General features: G+C 39.8%; 1 protein-coding gene and 1 long non-coding RNA gene across 4 annotated transcripts in view; one reads left to right on the top strand and one right to left on the bottom strand.

Moving 5' to 3' along the window:
• Positions 1-25,596, top strand: part of LOC110973958 (Kv channel-interacting protein 4-like) — a 119,527-nt gene that overhangs the window by 16,544 nt on the left and 77,387 nt on the right. Inside the window, exon 3 of one of the 3 annotated variants that reach the window (XM_022225227.2) lies at positions 11,175-11,252. The exons of 1 other annotated variant lie outside the window; for it this stretch is intronic. In XM_022225227.2, coding sequence (XP_022080919.2) covers positions 11,175-11,252 — 78 coding nt within the window. Of the gene's footprint in view, positions 1-6,313; positions 6,542-11,174; positions 11,253-25,596 lie in introns of those variants that run through there. One more of the 3 variants, XM_087145239.1, reaches the window with a different exon arrangement.
• Positions 3,327-6,194, bottom strand: LOC147797041 (uncharacterized). The gene is made up of 3 exons (XR_015427565.1): positions 6,110-6,194; positions 5,521-5,584; positions 3,327-4,723 (listed from the first exon to the last, which is right to left on the bottom strand). It is a non-coding gene; the product is annotated as an uncharacterized LOC147797041 (long non-coding RNA).

The following is a 25,596-nucleotide window of genomic DNA, read 5'->3' as shown; positions in this document are numbered from 1 at the left end:
TTCATGCCGTCAGGTGCCATGGGGCCACATTTCAAATGAAAATCATGGAATCTGTTGTGAAGAGACAAAGGGAAAGTTCTGATGTCAGAACACTAGTTTTCCCTTTTTAAACACTCTTTTTTTGATCAAGCATTAATTCTGTGGAATTTTCAGAACTACATCAAACGTCAGGCGTGTTTCTTGAAGGCAACACTTCTGTGTAATTCCTTTACATTTGATGTTATGGTAGCATTACATCGTAGCAGTAGGTCACATGAATAATGACTTGGCGACATGATCCAACATTATGTATGCATTCTGCAGCTCAAACCAATTAAGGCCATGCAATCTCTTGAGAGCCCCGATCCCAACGTTTTTTCCCTCAAATTATCCAGGTCAAGTTGATGCACTGGTGAGAGAGGCACATAAGACGATGATGGACGATGGATAAATCACATCATACACTGCGTCTGAGGATGAGATGGGGGTGAATAGGAAGGGGGTATACACATATGAGGATGGTCCTAGAGGCTTAGAAATGGGGGTTTACAATGTCTGGCTCATTTATTGGGCAGTAATGATAGTGCAGTAGCCAGTTTTAGATTGTGGGATAGGGTATGTTATTACTGTGTGTGTCTGAGGGTGAGATGGGGCAATTGGGGGTTGGGAGGTGCAGATACAGAGGTGATCCAGGACACTCACTTGTTTCGGAACACCTCATTAATTAGTCAGTTGAGTGTTCTTACACTGCGGTAGTTCTATCCCAAGCTGTGTCTCTGGTTGTTTTCCTGTGGTATGCTAATGGCAACTAATCAAAGCCATAGCCCCAAGATGCCGTATTCAGACATGGCTACACGCTATGCACTGTACCGTACCTCACGACATGATGAATTTTCTAGGGCCTACTGATAGCACAAATTTAGGGAGCCTGGTTACCAACCAGAATGGCCTGTGAAACATACAGCTGGTGCAAATTTAGGGAGCCTGGTTACCAACCAGAATGGCATGTGAAACATACAGCTGGTGCAAATTTAGGGAGCCTGGTTACCAACCAGAATGGCCTGTGAAACATACAGCTGGTGCAAATTTAGGGAGCCTGGTTACCAACCAGAATGGCATGTGAAACATACAGCTGGTAACTGGTTCTCTTCTGATCCTTGCTTTACACAACTTTTCCAGGCCATCAATATCAACCTACATGTATATGTATTTGTGTTCACTGGAGCTGAAAAAAAGTGAAATAAAAAGCCATGCCAGATCTTGGCAAGAACAGAAAATGTGAGTTTGGAGGACTGGATATACTAAGTACCAAGTATTCAAGATACGACCAGTACAGTGCGTAAACAGGTGTAAACATACCGCTACCATGACTGCTGTATGTTCGGGAAAATCAGCTAGTGTGAGGCTAAATCTTTCCACTGACTGTATTTATCATGCTTGTCAATACTTATTCAGTTAATGCAGTTTTATTGATGGAATGCACTTACCGGAACAGTGTCAGTGTGAATGCATTAAGGATGGCTTCATCTAAATTGAGAGTGGTTACGAATCCAGTGACTTGAATGGACAAATGGATCTGTCTTGTATAAATTTTTCAGCAAGTACACATTTTTTCTTTCTGATTTTCCTCTTGGAAACTTTTGTTGAACTCAAGAAAACAAAAAGGACTTGATAACTGCTTACAGCTTGCGTGAGTTTTTGAGCTCGGGTCAATATGGACTTTAGTGAGCTTCCTCAAACATACATGTACATGTATGCCATGTCTAGTTGTGCCAAAGACAAACATCGCTGGTTAAATGACTTAGCTCAAACCTTCCCTGGATAATATTGAAGTCGAGTTATTATAGTTCGTACTTGTTTTACATTCCTCCTTCCCTGGCACACCTGTGCCCTAATTGAAGGAGCTCAGAACTCAAGCCTGTGCCCTAACTGAAGGAGATCAGAACTCAACTCTCTCCTCCATCCTTTGTCTGTTTTGCCACGTGTCTTTATTAGCCTGGCTCAACTGATCCACCCCAGGAATTACACATACACTGACTATCACTGAAGACCTACATTACATTAAGTGCCTCAGTATGTGTATTGTTGGGAGTGGTAGGCAAAATGTCACAGGTGAAATTGACTGAAATACAAAATGGACAGAGTAAAATATAACACTCACCTGCATGGGGTTGGTTGTTTTACCTGTTTTGAATGGAACCATTCGTCACATTAGTCAAGGGCCAAGCTTGCTTTATTTCTTATTCCTCAAAATGTTGCCTAGAAGATGAAAAATACAGATGCTCTACTAAAAATACCACCTACATGTACAACCATGCAGGTGAAGTTACCACAGTGTGCTCTCAAGACACATCATGAAATGCTTTTCCTCTTTAATTTGTTTGTGTGTGGTTTTTTTTGTTTTGTTTGTTTTGCATTGCTAGGGCTGTAAGGGAGACAGCAGGGAATTGACAAGTGATGGGGGCTACCCTGGTGAAATGATAACGACATGAATAAATAGAAGCAGGGAGTATATGTAGATATGGGTTTGGGCAGTGTGCGGGTCATAACAACTGAATGATTGCTGTGTCGTGTTCTTGTCACTTGGGATGGCATCAAGAGGAAGCGGGGGATTATGACCAACTACTGTTGATTAAAAAAGTCCTTCAATCTCGGGTTGTTGCTCCAGCATCACCTTGGATGTGGGGGACTCTCAGATGCAGAGGTCTTGTGTCTTGTCCAAGGACAAGTACATCATACATTGAGAGCCAGTGTCAGACAGCTCCCATGGAAGACTTTCAAAGACAAAACAGAATGCAGGTTTAAGCAATTTTCTGTGACAGAACTGAATGATTTGTTTTTGCAAGATACAATTTATGTCTTTAAAATCAACTTTTGACAGTCCGCGTATTCAAATGAATTTGAAATATTAAGCAATGAACGATGTATCTTAAAAGTTTCCATCTTGGGTTCAAAGATTCCAGACCCACCAGTCATTCATATTATTCCCAAAATAGGCAGAGGACAGTTTTCTTTCTGATTGGATCAGGCGCAGGATCTTGGGTCAAAGAGACTTTGAGTCCAGATACCCCGGTACCACTAATCAGATTTCATGCTTTTATGAACCCTGCATGAGACCATAAAATAATACAGGATTTCACACGTGTACTCTTGTCAATCTACAAGGTGTCTGAGTTGTACTAGTTTTGCAAAATCAGATTGACTTATTTGCATGTGTGCTTTTATGGAAAGGATCCATATCTGACCTTGGCATTGGATTAAGCAGAAAGGATGCTTCTCTCTACCCTAGTGAGATGGGTTCAAACTGTGTTTGGGGCTGGAACCTGATTTCCTTTTGCAAATGAAGAGAGCATACAGTGAAAGCAGTTCTAAAGAGTATGATCTTTTAAAACAGAGAGCCAGTGTTTCACTCTGCAAATGTACATGTCTTTTTTATCTTTCAGCTTAGAAGACAAGTTTTGTTTACTTACATGTACATGTATATCTAGGCATTTGACGGCCCTAGGAAGTAGAAAAATAAGTAAATAAATGAAAGGTGTGTGTTCCTGATCAGTGGCTTTTATTTGGCATTTGTACAAATATTCAAACCATTTTTTTCGTGTAACTTGGATTGTTCCCTCAACAACAACAAAGACACTGATGAATTTACATGTAGATATTGCAAGTATGTTGCCATAAGCCCAGTGCTAAGCATGATTCCACCCAGCATAACAGTGATTTGGATGTAAACGGAGATGTAGATATTGCAAGCATGTTGCCATAAGCCCAGTGCTAAGCATGATTCCACCCAGCATAACAGTGATTTGGATGTAAACGGAGATGTAGATATTGCAAGCATGTTGCCATAAGCCCAGTGCTAAGCATGATTCCACCCAGCATAACAGTGATTCAGATGTGAACTGAGATGTACATATTGCAAGCATGTTGCCATAAGCCCAGTGCTAAGCATGATTCCACCCAGCATAACAGTGATTCGGATGTAAACTGAGATGTAGATATTGCAAGCATGTTGCCATAAGCCTAGTGCTAAGCATGATTCCACCCAGCATAACAGTGATTCGGATGTAAACTGAGATGTACCGGTAGATAATGTTAGCATGTTGCCAGAAGCCCAGTGCTAAGCATGATTCCACCCAGCATAACAGTGATTCGGATGTAAACTGAGATGTACCGGTAGATAATGCTAGCATGTTGCCAGAAGCCCAGTGCTAAGCATGATTCGACCCAGCATAACAATGATTCAGATGTAAACTGAGATTTTATTGCAGTGTCAAAGATTATAAAGTCCATTTGAGGTTGTAAGAGAAAAATAACCGCAGGTTGGAAATTCCTGAAATATTTCAACAGTAAAGCCCTGTATGTTTCTGGTGACATTTGTGGTTTGGAATCTCCTCAGTGAAAAACTGGAGGTAGAATAGGTTCATGGCAACTGGCATGATAACTCCTCCTAAAAAGCTCTTAATAAAGATGGAATGAGATTGTGGCAGCCAGCTTTCAAGCACATTTAAAAGGTTTTCATGTTGACGTTTCCACACAGTTGTGATGGTAATGATGTGAGCCCCAGAAGAGCGGTAGCATATACCGGTACAATGTAATTATTCTTCCTCGTTCATGCCAGACACTTTATGGTGGAGGTTTCTCTGTATTGGTATCTGCTGCCCTCTGTTGTCTCTCAAGGGAAAGGAGTTGGCCAACAAGCCATACCAATTCTCTGCCCTGTAGGTCCAAGTGGGGATTGATGCAACTGTGAAGTGACATACATTGTACTGGTACTCACGATCTCGTAAAATGTACATACTGCTAAGTTGTGGGGGCTTTCTGTAACAGCTTGGCAAGAAGGAATATTTCTTGCTTTCATCCCTGTGTTTTTTTTCAGTCATAGCCTGCTCTGGTTTGTACATGTATCTAGGTTATTGCCATTGAAATCGTATCTACCCCCTCCATGTTTTTAATCACACAATGATAACGTTCTATCCACTAATTCAACAGAAAGCCTACAGTACATGTACCTGCAGATATCTGGGCATATGCTCCAAAGATCCATCACTTAAATATACCTGAATCCCAGATCGCCTTGTTTATTATGTAAACATGAGTGCTTGCTGTATGAAACACTTCCAGGGGAAAATTGCATATTTCCTAGACATTATTCCAGTCCTTTAGTCAGTTGGGTTGGGAAATACCGGTACGAATGAAAATGTACATTACGTTTCGTATTGTGGAGTGGCCTTTCTTTTCTTTACATTTAGGAGTAATGCAAAGTAGCCACAATCAAAAAGTCCCCTATTCTGTAGGGCAATATCTCTTCAACATGTTTTTGTGATGATAATTGGGGAACGCAGATAGATTTTGGGTGTCCCAGGGAAAGTACATGTAATAGATTTTTTGGTAGAATTCTTTTCTTAGATTCTCGTGGCAACTCCCTACAGGTGGGAGGGGGGGCGTGGGAGCTGAAGCCAAGTTTGTTGTGTCAGCAGTAAAGGACATTACATGTTAACATCAACATGACAGAGAGAATGAATGTACTGTACTCATACCTACCTCAGTACATCCTTCATGTGAACAGTTGTTCCTCGTTGAGTTTTCAAAAAACCTGCCTCAGCAACTGCAGGGACAAAAAGTGCATTTTTCAGATTATCATCTTTGCAAAAAAAAAGAAGTGAAAAATGCATATGTATGCTTTCATTACTTTCATTGCTTCCCGAGTGAACATTATCGTATCACATGTTTATTTATACATTCCCTGAAAGATGAGAAAGCCCAGGGTACCTAGAGTACGTGTCAATGTTGAGTCTGTTATTGTACAAAAGGTAGTTATTACACATTGTATATATTGATGGTTGCTTGCTCAGCTTGCATTACAGAAGCGATACCAGATACCAGCTTACGTACGCAGGGTCTTTGACAAAGTCTTTGGCCTGAGTGCCCTAAATTGGTGAAGACTGACATTGTGCTGGTAGGTTAAAGCCTGTGATGTGCTAAGATTCAGTGGTCAGACAAACAAGGAGTCAGACCAGTTTGTACATGTAGTCTGTCGCGGTAATGCTCACAAACAGCAGGCGGTGACCAGATCACTCAAGCATGGCTTGCTCTTTCATCATGAGCAATAGCTGGGAATTATTGTGATTACCTCCCAAGTGGCTTAAGATACATTTAACAGATAGTTGACATGCAGACACCGTACTGTGACACTTCAGAATCGTCAAGTGTTGCTTCTCGGTGATAACTGGTAGCGTTGAGTCCTGAGCGTCCAACCACAATTGGATCCTGCCGACTCTATTTTTAGCCGCATTCTACAGATGCACATGTACGGGTGCTTGTAGCCTGCAACTTTCAAAAAAGCATTGGTGACTGTTGAAGTTGGGCCGTTCAGTTTGAGTGCAGTATCTGGTGGGTTACAGAATGATTGATGACTTCTCTTGGTTATTTACATGAAGATAGAATTTTCACATTGAATCTGTGACGTAAGTGCGGAGTCGAGCTTGCGAGTGTAGCATCGTCATCAAAGTTGTCTTGGTCAGTGAGAGGTTTAACTGGAGCGATACAATCATGACGGGAAAAGGTGAGTTAACGATGCACATGTTTTACTGCCAGCAGAGGGGTAACTGTTTTAATGTCACCTTGGTTTTCCCTAGGGGAGGGGGTTGGGTGTGGGGTGGGGAGGGAATGAGCATGTCGTTATTACTGTTAAGGGTGAACTGCTATGCCACTTGTCCAGTAGTTGATCCAATCATGTTGGCAGTCTCTCTTCCGGTCTGGGAGCTCATTTGGAGACTACTCACCCACCCATTTATCATGCTGTAGTGATGTACATGGCCAGAAGATAGTATTTGCACTTGTTTTTCAACTGGGACTAAGCCATGGATTATATTGCCCAGGCATGGTAGTCAAATTTTTTATGCAGGGATAAGATTGGTCATGAGTTTCCTGATTTTTAGGATTTTTTTCATCAGGATTTTCCCATTGTGGGATTGTTTCAAACAGTCTCTCTTAAATCTGGATATTCGTGAGTTTACCATTGTTCTGGGCTGCTCATTTTGATATGATGTTTGATTTATGGATGAAAACATTGCCAGTCTCATTTGCTGTTGCTCAGAAAATCACTCGCTTTGTTGGGTTAAAAATACACAACAAAAGTGTGAATCTCTTGGTATTCGGTCATCCCCATGTTGCTCTACCCTACTTCATCCACTGTGCCTCCCTCTCACTAAGGTGCTAAGGACTGCAAACTGCCATTTAAATACTGGCGTAAGTACATTGTAGGCTCCAACTGATGGGGTCTGGATACACCCACCCTAAGCTGCGCCCTTACAAGAAATTACTGGGAACTGACATGCACAAGTATCCCTATCCTTACCACCTGGCAGCCCCTTATCGAAAGCCTCATCCTCATCGAGAGCTGTGTACCCTAAGCCCTACCCTAACAAGAAATCCCACCCTAACAAGAAGCCCCACCCTGACAAGAAGCCCCACCCTGACAAGAAGCCCCACCCTGACAAGAAGCCAGGCCCTTAATTACACAAGAAGCCCCATCTCCACTGAGAACTGCAGCCCATTTCTGACAGGAAGTTGATTGGTGAAATTTGTTAAATTTAGTCATTTCTGTTTGATATATCTGTAGTACATTCTTAACCACTTTGTGCCGGGGTTCCTGTACTGCGTAGCCGGGGTGCCCAAAATCGGACAAAGGAGCTGAGCCTTGTAACAAAGGACCGTACTTGGAACAAAAGACCGAGATGCTGGGAATTGCCCATTTTTTTTGAGTTGTCAGTAGCAGAGGTAATCCGTCATTGTTTTGAAACAGTATACGACTAATCGTGGCATTCAGGGAAAGTGGATTATCACCAGAGACAAAAGTGCTCCAGCACTCCAGTGATGAGTGATACATTACTGCTGCACGCTAATCTGGCCGCATTTGAAAAGACGTCAGCAGCGCACTGGGCCAATTTCGAGAACAAAAGAAAATTATGCAACACCACACAAACTGGGGCTCACTTTACAAGGTGGCAGGCCTGGCTAAAATACTTGGGCATCAATAAATGTTGCCTGTCAGATTAGAGTAGCCACCAGACAGTCATTCATGTGGGTGTAAACGTCTAGTAAATGAAGTTATGAATTTTTGAAGAATTTTGAAAAAGGAAAATTGTGAAAATTCCCCGTGAACTTGTCATGCAAATTCTAATTATACCTGGCAGCATATGGTTAATGCTGCATTGCATCGGAATATATCTTTGATTCGTTGTTACTCATCATCTTTCATTGTGGGCCTCAGTTTCATCTATGATCCTGGAATGATTGGTCTTCATTTTGTCGCTTGGAATGAGTAGAAAGATGCACATTAAGCATAATTACATCAATACATCTTGGATGTTTGTGGAGCCAAAATATTACATACTGTTGCCTGCTGAAGATGGAGATTTGATAAATGGTCTTGGCAATATTTCTGTCAGGTTAATTAGTGTAGGCCAGCATGGTCCGACCTTGGGAGGTTGACGGTAAATTTCAGCTTAGGCTTAGTAGCTTAGTACAAGATGGTCAAACCTCAGTTGTAATCGCTAGCCAAACACAACAGGCAATTAGCTGAATTAATGAAACTTTAATAGTCACAGAGAAATTGGCTTAGAACTGAGTGGTTGTCAGAGGGGATACAAATGATGTGTCTGCACTCTGTGGTCTATCTCCTTAGATAATGTACTTAAATTGTTTTGCATAAATACACTCTATTAATTTGAAGAACAGGGAGACAGGTGAGTCAGCTGGGATTCTGCTTTAAATTCTCATTCAGCCTTTTGTACCAACTTCCTTTTTAAGAGCTTCGTCAAGTACTTTTCAAGAGCCTAAAAAGAAGTTCACAAGTTGTGAACTTAAATTTAGGTCTCTTGTTTGATGTACATGCACCACTTGTGCGGATTTTACTCAACCACTTTGATTTGTGTGACTGGTCAATTTAGTAGTGCAGAGAATACTTAAAATCGATTTACCATGCTGCCTGACTACGAGGGTATACATTTACATGTATGTACTTTCCATTTCTTTGTGGTGGAGTGTTCATTATTGTGAGTGTTATATGACTCATGCGGGCATTGACGTCATCATCTTAGACAATATGATCCATCATTTGTGGTCTTCACGCTATGGTTGAGTAGTGTTGCAATTAATCTCTGCACATCAAGCAAAGTCAATAATGCCATGCTACACCTGTGCAGTTACTCAGTTTGTAGGACATTGTGCAACTGTCCACAAGTTAATTCTGTGGAGGAAAATGTCCGTGTTCTAGGCTGATGTAGGAACTCATCTTTGTACTCCCAATAGAATTTGGCAACCTGTACGCACTGAAAAAGTCAAGATACACGTGTCTTAAGTTTAAAAAAACCCCAAACACAATCAAGTACGGCATTTTTACAACTGAAAGAAGATTGTTTTGCTTATTAAATTTGACTCACACCTGTTTGTGAACCCAATTAGGCCTGTAGGAAATAGGGTCAGTTTTATGGAAAATAAGTTCCAATTTCACCTTATTTTTTTTTTTTTTGCTTATTGTTTTTTAAGTACATGTATATTCATTTGGGTATTCAAAGAGAAACATGATTGAGGGGTGGTAACCATGGCAATTGGTTAATTTTCCAGTCGCACCTAATGTGCAGTTATACCCAAAGTTAGTTTCCAGCCCTCGGTGCATGTGGATGCAAGGTGTAGAGAAACTGGTCAATTAAATTGAATGTGAAACGTGCAAACCTGTCATGGACCCAAATGCCAGTGCTGTAGGCCATGTCTTCTTAATATTGCTTGTACACGTACATGTTGTACATAGCAGAGAGTTCGTGTTGGCTGGTGTGTTTGCAAGAGAGAACCTACATGTACATGTAGTCACTGCTTCAAATTGGTTTCTATTTATGTGAGGATACAACACCTGTCAAACTGAAAATATCAGCTTTATTTAGACCTTGTTCCCTATCAAATATTGTGGCTCTGAAATGATCAGAGAACTGTCTGAAAGTTCTCTCTGACTGAGAGAACTTTTTGTTTAAAACAGAATGTTATTAATATCATCACTTTACAGGAACTTAAAAAGAAAGTCAGTATTAACCTGCAGCCTATTTTTCTCTTTCAGTCAAAAGAATGTTGAGGGGCTTGTGAAGTAGTACCGATAAAGATGAAGTGTTTTTACTTTTTCAGAAGGGGCCAACTACTAAATGGTTGTTCTTTTGTATTGTTTCACCTACAGTATCTCGTAAAATATAGCTCAACGTGGCTAAGGAGTTGTTCAGTATATTACATTAATTTTGGTCAAGCTAGAGGCTATCTGCTGAATGGTAGTTTCATTACCAATTATAGATTTCCTCTCATTTGAAACTCACAGATGGAAATATTCTTCCACTAATGTTATAACTGTCACACCGTTTTCTTTCATGAAGTGCCAAAATGATCAATACTTTCTAGAGAATGATGCTGAGGACATACGAGGTACAACGTTGTTGTTTCCCTGTCCTTCAAGGCAACTCTAGGATGGTATAGTTCAACCAAATACAGGATGCTGTCTGCTTTGTGCACAAGAACGCCCTCGTTGCTGATATAGAGAGAGAGGCTGGGTCTATGTGCTATTGGTGCCCAGCATCCAGTACCTTTCAACCTTTAGAGTCTCCCAAATCTCAGATATAATAACCCCTGTCTTCAGCCTCAGGTTTTTTAATTTACTCGCTCAATTTGAGATCCTCAAGCTCAACATGGATATTTCATTTGTCTAACCTGAGACCACTATTTGAAATATCTTCAGTTTGTTTCACAGTGAATGTTTCCAACTGATTGGGACTCAAGATGAAGCCGAGATTTGGAAAAAGGCTCTTGTTTTCCTTTATGAACCTAACCCTCTCATTAACAAATGGGTGTAGCACCCTCAATGGTGCCTGTACTGAGAGGATAGCACAGCACCATCTTCAAGTTCCGTGGTTGTCAGCTCGGAGCAGCAGTTACAGATATGCAATACTTCCTTATTTCTATAATTCAATGTACTGGTTGTCTACCTTGTGGATTTATGATCTTTTGTTTACTCCATAATCTCGTTTCCCAAATATGAGAAGAAAACTGGTGTCTATGAATAAACTAACTTATTTTAACTCATTTAACACTGCTCCCACCGCACCGCCACCCTTTCTAACATCAGGTTCTATTACCGCCCTCTTCCGCCCTTCTCACAGATCAGTGTCTGGTGCAAGAGGTTGGTAACCGCAAAACAACTTCGTCGGGACTGAACAGTCTCTCTTCAAATACTCAAGGTCTGATATGATAGGCGGGCTCTCAGATCTGTAGTAGATGTGCGTGTGTGCTCACAGAAGGAAAATCAAGAATAACAAAAATTAGTAGACACCTGAAACAAAGTACCATAAGCTTTGATTACTGTTCAGATTTCAAAGATTCTCCTGCTAGTACTTCCAGTCAGCCATTTGAATTATGCATTCCTTGAGCTCTAGGAAGATTTAACAACTTTCCAAATTGCTGTTAGCTTTTTTAGCTATTCATACATGTACATTTAGAATTCAAGTTTCACAACCATTAAATAAAATCAGATTATCAATGTTTGAAAACAAGGAAGCACTACACTGCATGTTTGCTGAGACTCTCCATGCATGTGAATCTGTGCAATCACAACTTTTCAAAACTTTAGTTACCTTTTTTTTAAAGTCATGTACATGTTGATCTAAGAATTAGGACTTTTTCAGTGCACAGTTAGTAGAGACGAATATGTTTTTTTTTTAATTTTCAAACCAAAGCAATTATGCAACTAAGCATGTTCATGAAAGAGCACCTAAGTAGCACACACACACACACACGTGCGCTGGCTCTGATGAGACCCACTATTGGAAATCAAAGATGGCAAACAGTGATTCTCTGACCCCATGCCCCTCAAAAAACAAAACCAAACCAAACAAAAACCCACTGAAGTAATAAAGGAAAGTTTATTTCTGGTAAGAATTCTTGCCCTACTTAAAGCTGTTGTAGGAACAGATAATTTTCTTAACCAAAAAGTTACCAAAAACCTAGTGTTCGTGTTTATACCACCCTAGTTGATTATCCCCAGTTTAAGACCTCCCCTGTTTAACCCTGGTTTTTATTGACCAAAAGAGGGGTTATAACCCTGTTAATCACTCATTTTGCCATCTCTGACACCTGTTGATTGATGTACAGCATGGAGTCTTGTGCTAGAGGTTGGGATGAAGAAATCCACGGTTTAGAATTTGATGTTGTAGATTTCAGAATTTCATTTCTGGTTTTCTTTTTATTTTGTTATTTGGTTGTAGTTGCATTCTGATTTCATTTGTTCAGTTATATACTAAATGAACACTTATTTTGAAAAATTACAAATTTGAAAAATTTTCATTCCTAAAATTGTGTAAAAACCTACCACAGCATGAAACAATGACATAATCACTCTTTGACTGGTGCTTCTTTGTGAAATTGAGGAACAGCTTGGATATATCTGTAACCTGAATGTGAAATGTTCTTTTTTTGAAAGCGTCCCCCAATACATGTAAATTATTTATACAAAGACGTTTGTCATGACAATAAAAATTTTGGCACGTCATCAAATAAACCATTCAATTTCTTTGGAGTCTGACAAGGGCATGCTTACTTTTAAACCATTCACTGCTCATTGCAGCTGAATATTTATGACTAATTGTCATGCATGACATCACCACTGACTTTTGACCAATCAGATCATACCTTTTCTCTCTTGAATGCTATGTACACTTTTCTTTTGTAGTCTACATGTCGTTACCGTCACTTTGCACAACTTGATGGTTTCACTATATTTTTTGTTACTGTGTGTTTGACTTCTTTAGTTTAATTTTTTGAAGTTTGACTGCATTGCATCTACATGTATAGACAGAAAAAAGGTCCTGTATTTGTAAAAGAGATACTAGAGTTATCCACTCTGTCTAAATTTCAGCAACAGCTCAAACTGAGTTTGTCTGAAGACAATAGCAAATACCCAATAGCAAATAGTGACCTCTGCAGTTAATGAAAGGCTATGGCTATGGCCATGGCTATTTTGCATTGGGTATTCGGGTATTTATCTGTTCAGCCCTTGAGTTGAAATCAATACATCGATCACTTCCCAAGTGCAGTTTTCAATTTTCTCTGCTGAGGGCTGGGCATCATCCTTTCCCCCATTTTCCTTTATCTCCTTGCTGCACACTGTCTTCTTGTGTTTCTTTGAAGAAACCTCTTGAGATACAGTATAAATTTTCACAGCAGAAACAGTAAATAAGACTGGAACATGAGAGTCTTTTTTTAAGGAAAAAACCAAGGGCCCACGTCTTATTTCAAGCGGTGCTTTTACAAGAGTTTTTGAGAGACCTACAATGTAAAGTAGTATGGCCAAGTGGATTTTAAAAACATGTTTCAGACTTGTTTTGACAAGTTCTATTTAGATCCTTTGGCTAAAAGATGGATTTGAGTAATGTGTGGAAGTTTTTAAAGAGGAAACTGCATAATGCCAGTGAAACCATTACAGGAAACGAAACCTGTTTCGAAGAAATTTGATCGGAAAATTATATACATATAGCAAGGATACTTGACAGAAAAAGAGAACAAAATTGATATGTTTGTCTTTGGTTCACTTTTGCAAGAGTTCAAAGAAAATTTGGTTAGAATTTGTAGTCAAGTCAGCATAGAACAAATTTATACTACACCTCCTCAGACAGTCAATCAGACAGTTTCCCATTTTTAAACAGCGCCCTCTGTTGGTGAAATCATCCATCATGTTTGCTTATCTTGGTCACAAGATGGGGTAAGACAGTGAATCTATTATGGAAAGTATTCTTTCTTTCCTTTTAAAAGTCACAAACTCTGTTACTAACATTTGATTCCTTTCATTCATCAAAAACAACCGCCATGTTACAAACATTTGTTTCGTAGATAACAGTTTAATTAAACAAAAGCTCAGTTGGACTTCTTCCGACTAGGTGATTTCTCCCTTAACTTCCCTGATACGTTGATGGAATTTGAAACAACCGAATGAATGATAAATTCAATAAATTTTAATTCACTCTTGATAAAAGAAGAGAGAAATTAACTTTCTGTAATAAGATTAATTAAACATAAATGAATCCCATGTGGATTGGTCACTTTACAGTCTGTGATCATGAATATGCATGGTATTAGTTATTGAACAGTCGCCACCAGCAACACAACTTTTAACCACATTTCCCTTCGGTCAGAGATCACACCCTAGCCGTCAGTGGTTCATCAATAATTTCAACGCGGGACATCATGTCTAGATGCTGTTGTGTCGGTTGTCATCATGGGTAGGGTTCTGTGCAATCAATAATTCACATTTATATCACCAGCACCCCGGAAAGGGGGGGAGGATACATCCTTATCCACCTCATAGTGCACATGTATACCCCTAGACTGTAGTTTTTCTTAGCGAGAGAATTAATGTCCAGTTTGTAGAGTTGGTCAAGTTCAAAAGGGGCTGGAAATTCATCCCTTTATATTGTGCTCGTTCTCTTGGCATTTTGATCTCCAACTAAGTGTTTCTGTTTTTCCCTGCTTCTGTTGTCATTTCCTTAATTTAATGTTTTCGTTGCTGGTCTTATTTTTATTTTGAATCTTTAGAAAGTCTGTTCTTTCAGTCTTACACATGCCAAAGTTTTCTCCAACATGTTTTTTCAATTTTTTTCACAAGTAAGCTTTCATCAACATTTTGCTGTTTTGTTTTCTCTTTACCCGTTATTGTGTTTAAATAAAGAGGTAAAAAAGTGAATTTGGGAAGAAACTCTCTATTTGTGTATGTTAACTCTCATGAATTGAACTCATCTAGCAATCACCCCGGGGAGTTTGGCTAGATGAGTTCAGTTAATGAGAGTGCCACAAATAATGCTTTCAGGTACAGCGGGTGTTTTACTGTTCAGTTCAATGCAATGCAATGTTTATTTCCATACTTTTCACAAATATATCAAAGTAAAACTTCAAATGAAAGAAAGTTATCATAGAAATAACAGTACCCTTGCATGCCTGAAATTATAAACAAGCAATGCTTGTAAAAGAGGATAGAAAGGATGGCGCTGTTCATGTAAGCCAGGGCTTGTAGGGAAACAGTCTACATTACACAGACAATACAGAGCAGGACTGAACATGTTAGCAAACACACAAGAACAAATGGACACATGTGAGAGAGAAGGGGCACATGTACATGTCCAGCGGGACACAACCTCGACTCCATGGGCTGCATGCACATTCCTTAACTAGTCCCTGGTCATGTAGACTAGGAAAATGACGCTGACTGGCTGTTCAGGATGAAGATACAAAATAAAATGTGGATTGCACTTCTTTCAAAAATTACACACTCGCCCCCAGGTATTCTCCTGCATGTCACACATGCGTGACAAATTGACTATTGGGCTCATTTAAATCTGCCATTTAGTGGGATATTTAAATTATACAATATTACCAGAGGTTAAGATGGTGCAAGGTATGTTAGGAATCAACATGGCACGGCAAGATCGTACCCATGGGAAGGAGGTTGTGTAGGACAGGAATGAAAGGATTCCACTGAGTAGTAATCATCCTAATGTGCTGCTGAGTTGAAGCTGGCTTGACAGAGCCCTGCATTACAGGAACGTTTCTTTTGATGTTGAAACACCTGACATATACTCATTAATCATAAAAGAAGTTCAAGGCTGTCTGTCCTCATTATCTACCGATAGTTGACTCCCTACTCAGACATTTGATATTCCAATTTGAAAATTAAACAGCGTCTAACTTCCTGGAAAATGCAAAATAAGATGGGAAAATTCCAGCTGCCTGTCTTTGTGCCTTCCAAACCATTTTGACCATTATTGCAACATTTATGGTGAACAGTAATTCAGACATTCCAAGAAAAAGGACACTGGGAGGCTTTTCTAATGGCTTAACAAGATTTTTAATGAGTTGTACATGTAATTGATTGAATGTTGTCAGTTCGTATGTTATTTCACACTTTGGTGTGAGGTTTGTTATACCGGGTACGTATTAGTCATTACTTGTATGCCACTTCAGATTTCACCTGTCAAATTTGTTCACGTTAGAATTTGTATTCGTGGTTAACTGTAGGGCTATTCTCATTGACTTGCTGTTTTCAATGAAGCTTCCCTGGCCTCATCACTTGCCCTTCGCAGAAAATTGGTAATTGATTCCACTCTATTCAAGCCATTATGGTCTCCAGTCTCCAGATTAATGCCATAAGTCATCCCTCTTATCAGCTTTCCTCCAGAACATCCGATACCCTGTCTTGCTTTTCAATCTCTTGATGATACACATAGGACTGACTTCCTTGGTTTGTGGTGTTTGTTAGTAAGGGACCAGGCTCCACTGCCCTCCCCCTTTACAGGAGTGCAAAGTTGATTATCCATCAGGTATTGGCCCAGAATGCCTGATGATTTATTGCTAAACCTACGTTAAACATTGAATGCATCTGTCTGTCGCACATAGCCGAGAGCCATTCTATCATCTAGCTCTTCCAGAGGCTGTACATTATAAGTTGGTTCTTTCCCCTGCAAGGAATTTAAACACACATGCTGGTACGTGTACATTGTAGCTGCTCCTCGCATGATCTAGGGTTTAATCCTTCTTCAAACTTAGAGGTTTCCTGGGATATGTGAGGATGTCTTAAAGCGTCTCATGCATGCCGCATCTGTACGTGCAAGAATCCCAGTATGACTTTGCATGACATCGGTGAGATGTGGCCAAGAAAATAGTTCTCTTTTTATGTTTCATGTTTGGATTGACTGTTTTTTTGGCACTTTGCTGAATAAAAGAAGAAAATTCTTTAAAACCAGAAACAGTTTTTCAAACTGCATGATGATGGTCAAAGTCCTTACATTTCCAACAGTAAGATAGATGTTCTGACAAGCAAAGTTAGAGTTCACATGTCCAGGTTATATTTCTTGTAGGAACTAACTACATGTATGAAAGAAAATTCAAATTCGATGCATGTACATATATAGGCCGACAGTGAGCCATCACTGTGGAATTTAATATATTTGAGTGGTTGCTATGGTAATATTTATTTTCACACAGGTCAGTGATTTTCAATTATAGCAAGAGAATTTGAGGTCTGTCCTGTCATTTGCAAACGGCATAGTGAACGTTATTTATTGTTTATTTTCATGCATAGTAAGTTTAAACACATTAATGGACATGCAAATTAGTTATGCATTAACATGTACATGTGGGGGGGGGGACTTTTATACACAGTTATGAAATACAAGACTAATTGTTTTCAGGCCAGCGTCGAAGTCTTTATGGTTTCAAGCTACATTACCTTCAGTGCATGTATGATTGCCTATCGTCTTACAAACTTCAGTTCGTTATACTCGCATATTGAAAAAGTAATCCTATCCTTCATAAGAAATAGGCCACCCGGTTACAAGGTTCAGGCACTTCAAGGAATTTCTGAGTTACCCACCCATCCAAAACTAAACTGGCAATAAAACCAGCAGTGTGTTCAAAATAATATTTGGACAGAATTCCGCAGCGCGTCGTAGCCTTAGGCAGAATTGGCCTGATAGTTGCCGGATGCACTCTGCATATTACTTACATCAATGCAGCTTCCAGGTTGGTCATAATCATCCGGTATGGAATTTTAGCAGGAGATGGGTCATATACTGTCAAAATAAGAAGTACTCAGTGCTGTTTTTATACACACTCTCTGTACCACAAGTAAAAACAAGGGTTGGGTTTTGAAAAATGTTAGTGAACTCTACTGTAAACAAATTTCTATTCCGACTACTCCTTGATAATGGCCAGAGAGCTTTGTTAGTCAGTTGCTGAGATTTTATCTCCAGTTTCAGTAAGGGTCCTACAATGTAGGTAGATTGAGGTTACAGGTTTGCCTCGTTTTGCAGGCAGTTTAACACGGTTTCATTAAAGTACAAATACTATTACTACCAGTATGTGGTCTCGTGATGTCATCCCCAACTTGCTGTTTGCAACATGTTGATGTAGTGTGGATACCAGTATCTTGTCCGTTTTGCATGTCAGCATGAAATATGTCGCATTAAATTGTTCGTTTTACCTGCTGTGTGTGAAGGTGATTCTATTCTGCAATTCTTTAAAGATACATTCGCCCTTAACATGTAAATTGTACATGAACTGCACTTTGAAGCAAGGTTTAATTGCCAAGTACATGTACACGGGATTGCTGTTGGAAGCTGCCAATTTGATCTCAATCTTCACGCAGGGGAACCTGTAGCCATGCTACATGTACTGTAGATTGACCAGCAATGCTCACAGATTGTGTGATCCTTGTGCAATGGTGACTTTGGCATGTAATTATTACAGACTATCCAAAACTCTATTTCCCAGATGTGACATAGCAGATCCAGACGTAAAATTCTGTTGAAAATTTTTTTTTTCAATTTCTAATCAGACGTTTGGCAGCAAAACCCGGTAAAAATCCATGAGTGAGTGATTCATTCATGCATGTTTACATTGTGTCAAGCTCTTCCATCAATTCTGAAATTTATACCACCAGCAGAAAATAAAAGAAATTGCTGGTGGTGGTTTTTACCAGTAACAAATTAAAATTTGAATTTGTGTGGTATATGCCTCTTTTTTTTCCAAAAATAAAAATCTGCAGAATAATCTTCAATTCATACACAGAAAAATGCCGACAGACATGTCTCAAAATGTGATATTTTGGTTCTTATGCGAAGTATTCAAGTCTCGATTGCACACTTTGTATATAGTTTATAGTTTGCTCAAGACGTATCGGGTAATATGTGCTTATTATTAGTGTTATTCTATTTGTCAAAGCAACAAACTAGTTAACAAATCTACCTTTCTGCAAGTCCTCAATATCAAAACAAGACATTCAAAGTCTCGGGAATTTATTATTGATTTTTGTTGGTAATATTTACTTAGGCATTGATGGGAGTGCCACAGCGTGTCGGGGAGGTTCGTCTAATACCTCTCAGTGTGAGCCCTGGATAGTTAGAAATATATCATAATCTGCAATTTGATGCGTTAATGTCTTCATATTCCACTGGATGTCTCTGGCACAACGATCATGGGAGATATCTTGAGAGATAGATCCTGCAGCATCATACTTGGCATTGCTGACCTGTCGTATGCAAGGCTTGGAGATCATTTATAGCGACAAACCCTCGGACAGTGACAGCATCTACGTATCTAGTCTTTTTTTTTTCATTTCCCCTCAAATACCGGAGCTTGTAATACTAGTTTCATGAATCACCCCTATGGGAGAATGAAACAGTCCCATCAGGCACTATGGATTATTGTAATGGCCTGATTTACATGTGAAAGGGTTGGCGTAATTGCTGCAGCGTTTTGCGCCTAGCTGGTTTTGCCGAGCCGTTGAGATTGCAACATCCGCGTGTCTCGGCTCCATATGTCCACAGCGGACAATCTCACTTGGAGGTTATTGCGTGCATGGAAGTGGGAACCTCGAAAAATCAGATGGGGAAAACTGATAACGATGGATTGTCATCGGAATAAACCACACAGACATAAAATAGTCTCTGTTAGTGCATATGGGTTGACACAGTCAAGTATTTGTTGCCATAGTGATGTTAACCCCATGGCCAATCACGACTGCTGTTCCCTGATGATTTTTCTGCATGTTTCTCTGGTGGTGGCTTCTGTTGTCATATTTTAGCCGCCTGCCAGTTTTCCACTTTAACCCTTTGCTGTCTGACTGAACGAGGCGGTAATGCACATCCGCATTTATGCGTCACAAGTTATATGACACTTGCTGCGGAGCTAACACATGTAGAGAGAGCCCACGAGCACATGTCCGTGTTTACCGTGGATTGCCTGCGGTCGTTCCCTTCAGCTGTTGATCTACTCAGCCATTCAGCACTGTGTGTGTGTATAGCGAAGAGGAAAAACTGGTTATTACTGATGAAATCGGGGAAAGATAATGAGCATCATTATTTCAAGATCTACAGACAAAATGAGCAATTTTTACTCGTTGAAAAAAACATCAGGGAAATCTCTTTTATTTGATGTGGGTGGAAGTTTGTGACATCTGGTGATGTTATTTGTATAAGTCCTCTGATGTAGCTGAATCAACTACCAACTATATGTTTGGCAAAGCTTGTGTTCCTGGGTTACCTGGAGGCTACTGTGACAACGCAGGGAGGAGAGCTAGTAGAGTATACCAGTAGATGTTTGTGTCAACAAAAAGGGGAAAAACCATGCCTAGAATGCTGATGGTTGAGTTCATCATTTTAATTGTAATATTGGCTCAATTTATCAACGAAAACTACAAATGCTGCGCTCATTGCCTTGTAAGTAAAAATGAAACAACAGCGTGATCTATCGTGAATTGCACTGGAAGAGACCGCGCTCGAGACTCAAAAGTGGTCTTTTTGCCTTCGGGAAAGTCTCCCCCAAACTATGTATTTTTGTGCACAAATGTCAAGTATTGGAACCAGATGAGCATTGTCCATCATCATTTGCCTTTGATGAATTCCTTGGTTTCTGTTGGCAACCATTGCCAACAGAAGTGATTTATCCCTGTGACATCTGCCCAGTTCCAGTCTCCTGTCTCCAGCGCATACCAGTCTTCTCAAGTGCATGCCAAAGCCTCACCGCGAAAAAATCTTCATACTTAAAACAGATGGTGTTTTCTTCCTGCCGCCTGCCAATGTTTATTATGTCCCTGAATGTATCAGCCCTGGCTCATGGATTTAAGATTTCCCAGAAAACCTGAAAAGCGGCAAAGAGTGGATGTCAGCAACTTCTCCAAGAAGAATTAGTTGGTGTTTGAAATAGTTGCTTGAATGTTGCAATGAAGTTGTGATCTACGAAAGTTTCCTTAAAAGGCATTGCATCCTCACTTAGAGAGAGATTTGGAAGAGGTTGCTGTAGCAACCGCATTCTAAATGCAGCTGTCAGCCCAGTGGGAGCACGGACATTATTGTGGATGTTGCTACCAAACGCCTTGCATCACGACAACTATGGATTGTTTTAGACATTACCCACGGTTCAAAAGTGCCTTGGAAAAATGCTGTCTCTTCGAGTGCCTCATCCTTTGTTTTGGAGGGAAAAAACGTAGGTATAATGCATCCTTAATTGTACCAATGCCCCCCTCTGATATTAGTCCCACCCTCATCTATATACTCCTCTTGGGTGTGAATTTACACATGTGCATCTTAATGATAATCTTCCTTTTTATTGGCCAGTTAGGTGGCCATGTTAAATGTGAACTTCACTCTGTGTTTTGTATGATCTCAAGGTCAGTGGGACAAGTGCTACAGCTATTTAGAAAGATGGCATTCCTGTCAACAGTAGAAATATCTTGGAATTTTCAAATTTGTTAATTAACCAATCCATTGTGCCAAAACTTGAACTGGTTGGTTGTCAAATTATGCCATTTTAATTTCTGAGATGGATTGTGTTCACTTTGAGAGAAGTTTGTGGGTACACCATGTGAATTTGATCTCTTCTTGAAGTTTGAGGATTCCTTGTGGTGACATTGAGAGAAGTTTGTGGGTGCACCATGTGGATTTGATCTCTTCTTGAAGTTTGAGGATTCCTTGTGTTCACATTGAGAGAAGTTTGTGGGTGCACCGCGTGGATTTGATCTCTTCTTGAAGTTTGAGGATTCCTTGTGGTGACATTGAGAGAAGTTTGTGGGTGCACCATGTGGATTTGATCTCTTCTTGAAGTTTGAGGATTCCTTGTGGTGACATTGAGAGAAGTTTGTGGGTGCACCATGTGGATTTGATCTCTTCTTGAAGTCTGAGGATTCCTTGTGTTCACATTGAGAGAAGTTTGTGGGTGCACCGCGTGGATTTAATCTCTTCTTGAAGTTTGAGGATTCCTTGTGGTGACATTGAGAGAAGTTTGTGGGTGCACCGCGTGGATTTGATCTCTTCTTGAAGTTTGAGGATTCCTTGTGGTGACATTGAGAGAAGTTTGTGGGTGCACCACGTGGATTTGATCTCTTCTTGAAGTGTGGCGGTTCTGAGAAGAACCAGTGGGTGTGAACTCATCATCGTTTTGACCAGGATGCTGTGGTCATCCTGAGGAATAAATGCCAGACTGGAGTGGAGTGTTTGGAATCGGTAGAAGAGGGCTCTTGTATAGTATTCCAGTATAGAAATTTGAAAACATTTTATGGGTCATACTTCACTTCACACTTTGAATTGTGGTTTGTAATTGTTTTCTTTAATGAGTAATGAGTATTATATCCTACTTACTTTGTTCCCTCTTTGAACCTCTGATGATGTCCAGACTAGTCTAAAGCCTATTTTTCCTTTCAGGTCTGATATACTTGGGCCTATTTTTTTCCTGGAGGTTTGCCTCTCCCCTCCGGTCTTGCTATAAATTAGAACTTCTTGGTGGTACGTTGGAGTGTTTCTTTTGGAAACCAGTCAGGCTAATGGTATTGATTCCACATTTCTGTCAATGCAGTTGACTCGCTTAAAAAAAACTCGACCATTACCAACTAATTAAATTCATAATCAACGTAATCAATTACTTGAAAACTAGTTGATCCAATTAGCTACATTTGGCAGTTTATAGATTTATCTAAATGCTTAAAGGTTTTGCCGTGGGAGGTCCTGTCTTGAATCTACTGAGTCTGCTGCAGACAATCTTGACATTCAAAGATGAGTGAATGCACTCAGACACTTGGACTTGTACTTGTTTTATCCACTAAGTCAAAACCCAACCAGGGGCGTGCTTGACGTGGTCAATGTGACACTTGACATATTCGATTCTAGAAAGAACAAAAACAAAACAAAATTTTCTAGAAGCAGTGTGGAAGCTCTGTCATTCATCAAAATCCAGGAGATAAATTTTGCATGAGTCTGGCAACTGAAATCAATTAAAGTAACTGATTTACGATACGACAATCCCTTGTGTCAGCCTCTTGACATACTTACATGATGACGATATAAGTAGGAAAGATAAGCATCCTCATATGGATGGGTTGACATATTAGTTGACCTTGTTCTTGGTAAATCACAAGAAAATGTACATTTCCCCCTAAGTTTGCTCCATTGAACTAACAGAAAACAGCAAAAAATGCACTGACAAAGCTTAGAATTGTGCGATTCATACCCTTTTTCCCTGATATGCTTTGGTAGTTAATCCGGCCGCTTCACAATAGTGCGCCCCCAAGCGTTTGGAACGCGTTGGCCAATCACAGTGCGCAAAATTTGTCGACCCAATGCGCATTTGGAAAGGGTCGACAAATTTTGTGCGTTACGATTGGCCAACGCGATGGAAACTATTGGTGGCACACTGTTGTGAATCGCCCGTATTGGCTGTGGTAGGTGAAATGTCACAGTTTGTTATTGCTTCAGATATTGACTCTACTTAAACTCAAAACAGATGGCCTCATTCTTTTTCGTGTTAGTGTTGAGCAAATTCCTCATCCGAAGCCGTCTTTTCTGAGAATCGCCGTTCCTTCAGTGCTAGCAGGATCATCCTGAGACATAACACTCTATTCTCTGTAAGCCTCCATGGTGATATTACATGTCAAAGAGGCTTCTGATTGGCCATGCACATGTAGGATTATCTTGCCAACACTAGTGACTGAGGAAATAATATCTGAAAGGAAAACTACTGTATTTTCATAAATCATTCAGAGGAAAGAAGAGAAACAAAGTTTCAATTTGCTGCAGAGTGTACATGTTACAGTGACGTAATAGAAACATCAAGCAATGATGTGTAACCAACCATCACGCACCTGGCTATGAAAATTACCCGTTGAATAAAACATGTCAGAATTCTTGCTGCCACCCAGTTATTACATGATTCTGCTGGTGTGCCAGGTCAAAGGTCAGTTTAGTGGATTTGAACGGCTCTCATGAGATACATACATGTACGTATTAAAGAAGCAGAGAGTACAACTCACGGAGCCCTGCTGAAACTGAACCCAGACACAGGAATCTTGTTCAAATGTACATGTAAGAGACATAATTTTCTTTGTATAAATGCATGTCTGCTCAAAACTGACCACTTAGGGTGGAGACAAACGATATCCACATAGAACAAAAATGTCATCCCAGAGAGGAACCGATAGTAGATAAAGAGATCTTTGAGGCAATGTACTCAATTCTTTTTAGCAGTCCCAAAGGTAATTCATATGCTAATTTACCTACCATGCAGCTCCACAATGCAAGGAGTGAAATATGTCATAGGGTGAAACGATTAGGATTAATTAAATGGCGTGGTGTAGCACTTCAGCTGAATGTTTACTTAGGTACAATTTCCCAGCTTGATGTTGATATTTCTACCATGAAATTTGTTGAGAATCTCTTTCCCTCATTGTGCTATCTGGTTGATCATTTCTTAAAAACAAACAGAAGTCGGCAATATGTCCCCCTCATTTTGCGTTATTAATTTCCCAAAGGCTATGTGCTCGTGCAGTTGGGAAATTTTGCCTCCAGCGACGTACATGTAGGATCAACACTCCACAGAATAGACAATCAATAACACAAGACTGATGTAACCATTTAATTTGGTTTCCCCCACCTTTCACTGGAAGTAATGACATGATGGATGCGCATATTGACAGGACGAAATTCCATCCAGCCATAAATTAAACGATGTCTTGTGAGGTCATGTGTAATTTGTAACAAGTCCACTTTATCCATTGGTGGAAACCATAATGAGAGTTTGACCTCAGTTGTTACCAAAGAATCCATTCTGTGGCCAAGGTGTCTCCCGTTGTTTTCTTGATTGATCGCTGGCGATTCCATTTTGCTTCATTTTGAATGCGGTGGCAGTCAAGCCCATGGTAATTCTATAATATTTTTGCGTTGTTTGTATTGAAGAAGTGTATGGTTTACCATGGACTGAAAAGTGCAGCTGGCAGATCGCCGGATAAAATAAACAGATGGACTATGGTACTCAAATATAAATTCACTGCTGTTACATGTAGGTCAAGCCTACGTATAAATGAAGGATGGTTTTTGGTGGCTTTTCTTCTGGTCATTGATTATCCTTGCTACTACAGCTGATTGCGTTGTTGAATCTATTCTTTTGGCCAAACTTCACTCCACATTCTGTATGTGGCATGATTATTTGTGTCTCCAATGTTTTGGTAGATCTCAGAGCTTTCATTTTTTTTTTTTAATTTTTTTTTTGTAATTTACACTGGATCAGATTGTATCTATTGTCTGCCACAAATGGTCAGTGTTACTGATTTCTGGGAACATTGTCTTGCCAGATGTTGAACTTCAAGAAATCAGTTAAAGATAAACCTTGGTCACACATGTGTGTTGAAAATTTTATCCCCTGTGCTTGTGCTTCAACTCTAGTTTGAAAAAAAATACTGAAACGTATTTTTCAACATGATCAACCTAATTTATTTAGAAGTAGCAGCTGTATTGGGGCTAAATGTCATGAATTATTTATTGTAATTGCCTTGAAATGCAAACTGTGTCATTATGACTTGCCGTTAATGGAAGTTGCATTTTGATATTTGGGGGTTTATGACGCTTTAGTGCAGATCTGCTGGTACATGTACTTCTAGGAAATTAAATTAAGGAACTTGAAGGACTCAGCAATAAGCAAGTGCAACGCGTCATTTCCCACAGTTCTCTGTATTCTGTAGAAGTTTTAAATTTCACGACGCACAAGACCTGTTTGAAG

This window comes from Acanthaster planci, linkage group LG13 (assembly GCF_054643075.1).
Source record: "Acanthaster planci isolate LZ-2023a linkage group LG13, COTS_SCS, whole genome shotgun sequence".
NCBI classification, from domain to species: Eukaryota; Metazoa; Echinodermata; class Asteroidea; order Valvatida; family Acanthasteridae; genus Acanthaster; species Acanthaster planci.
Note: the sequence above shows the minus strand (reverse complement) of the source record. Positions and strands in the feature narration are given on the sequence as shown.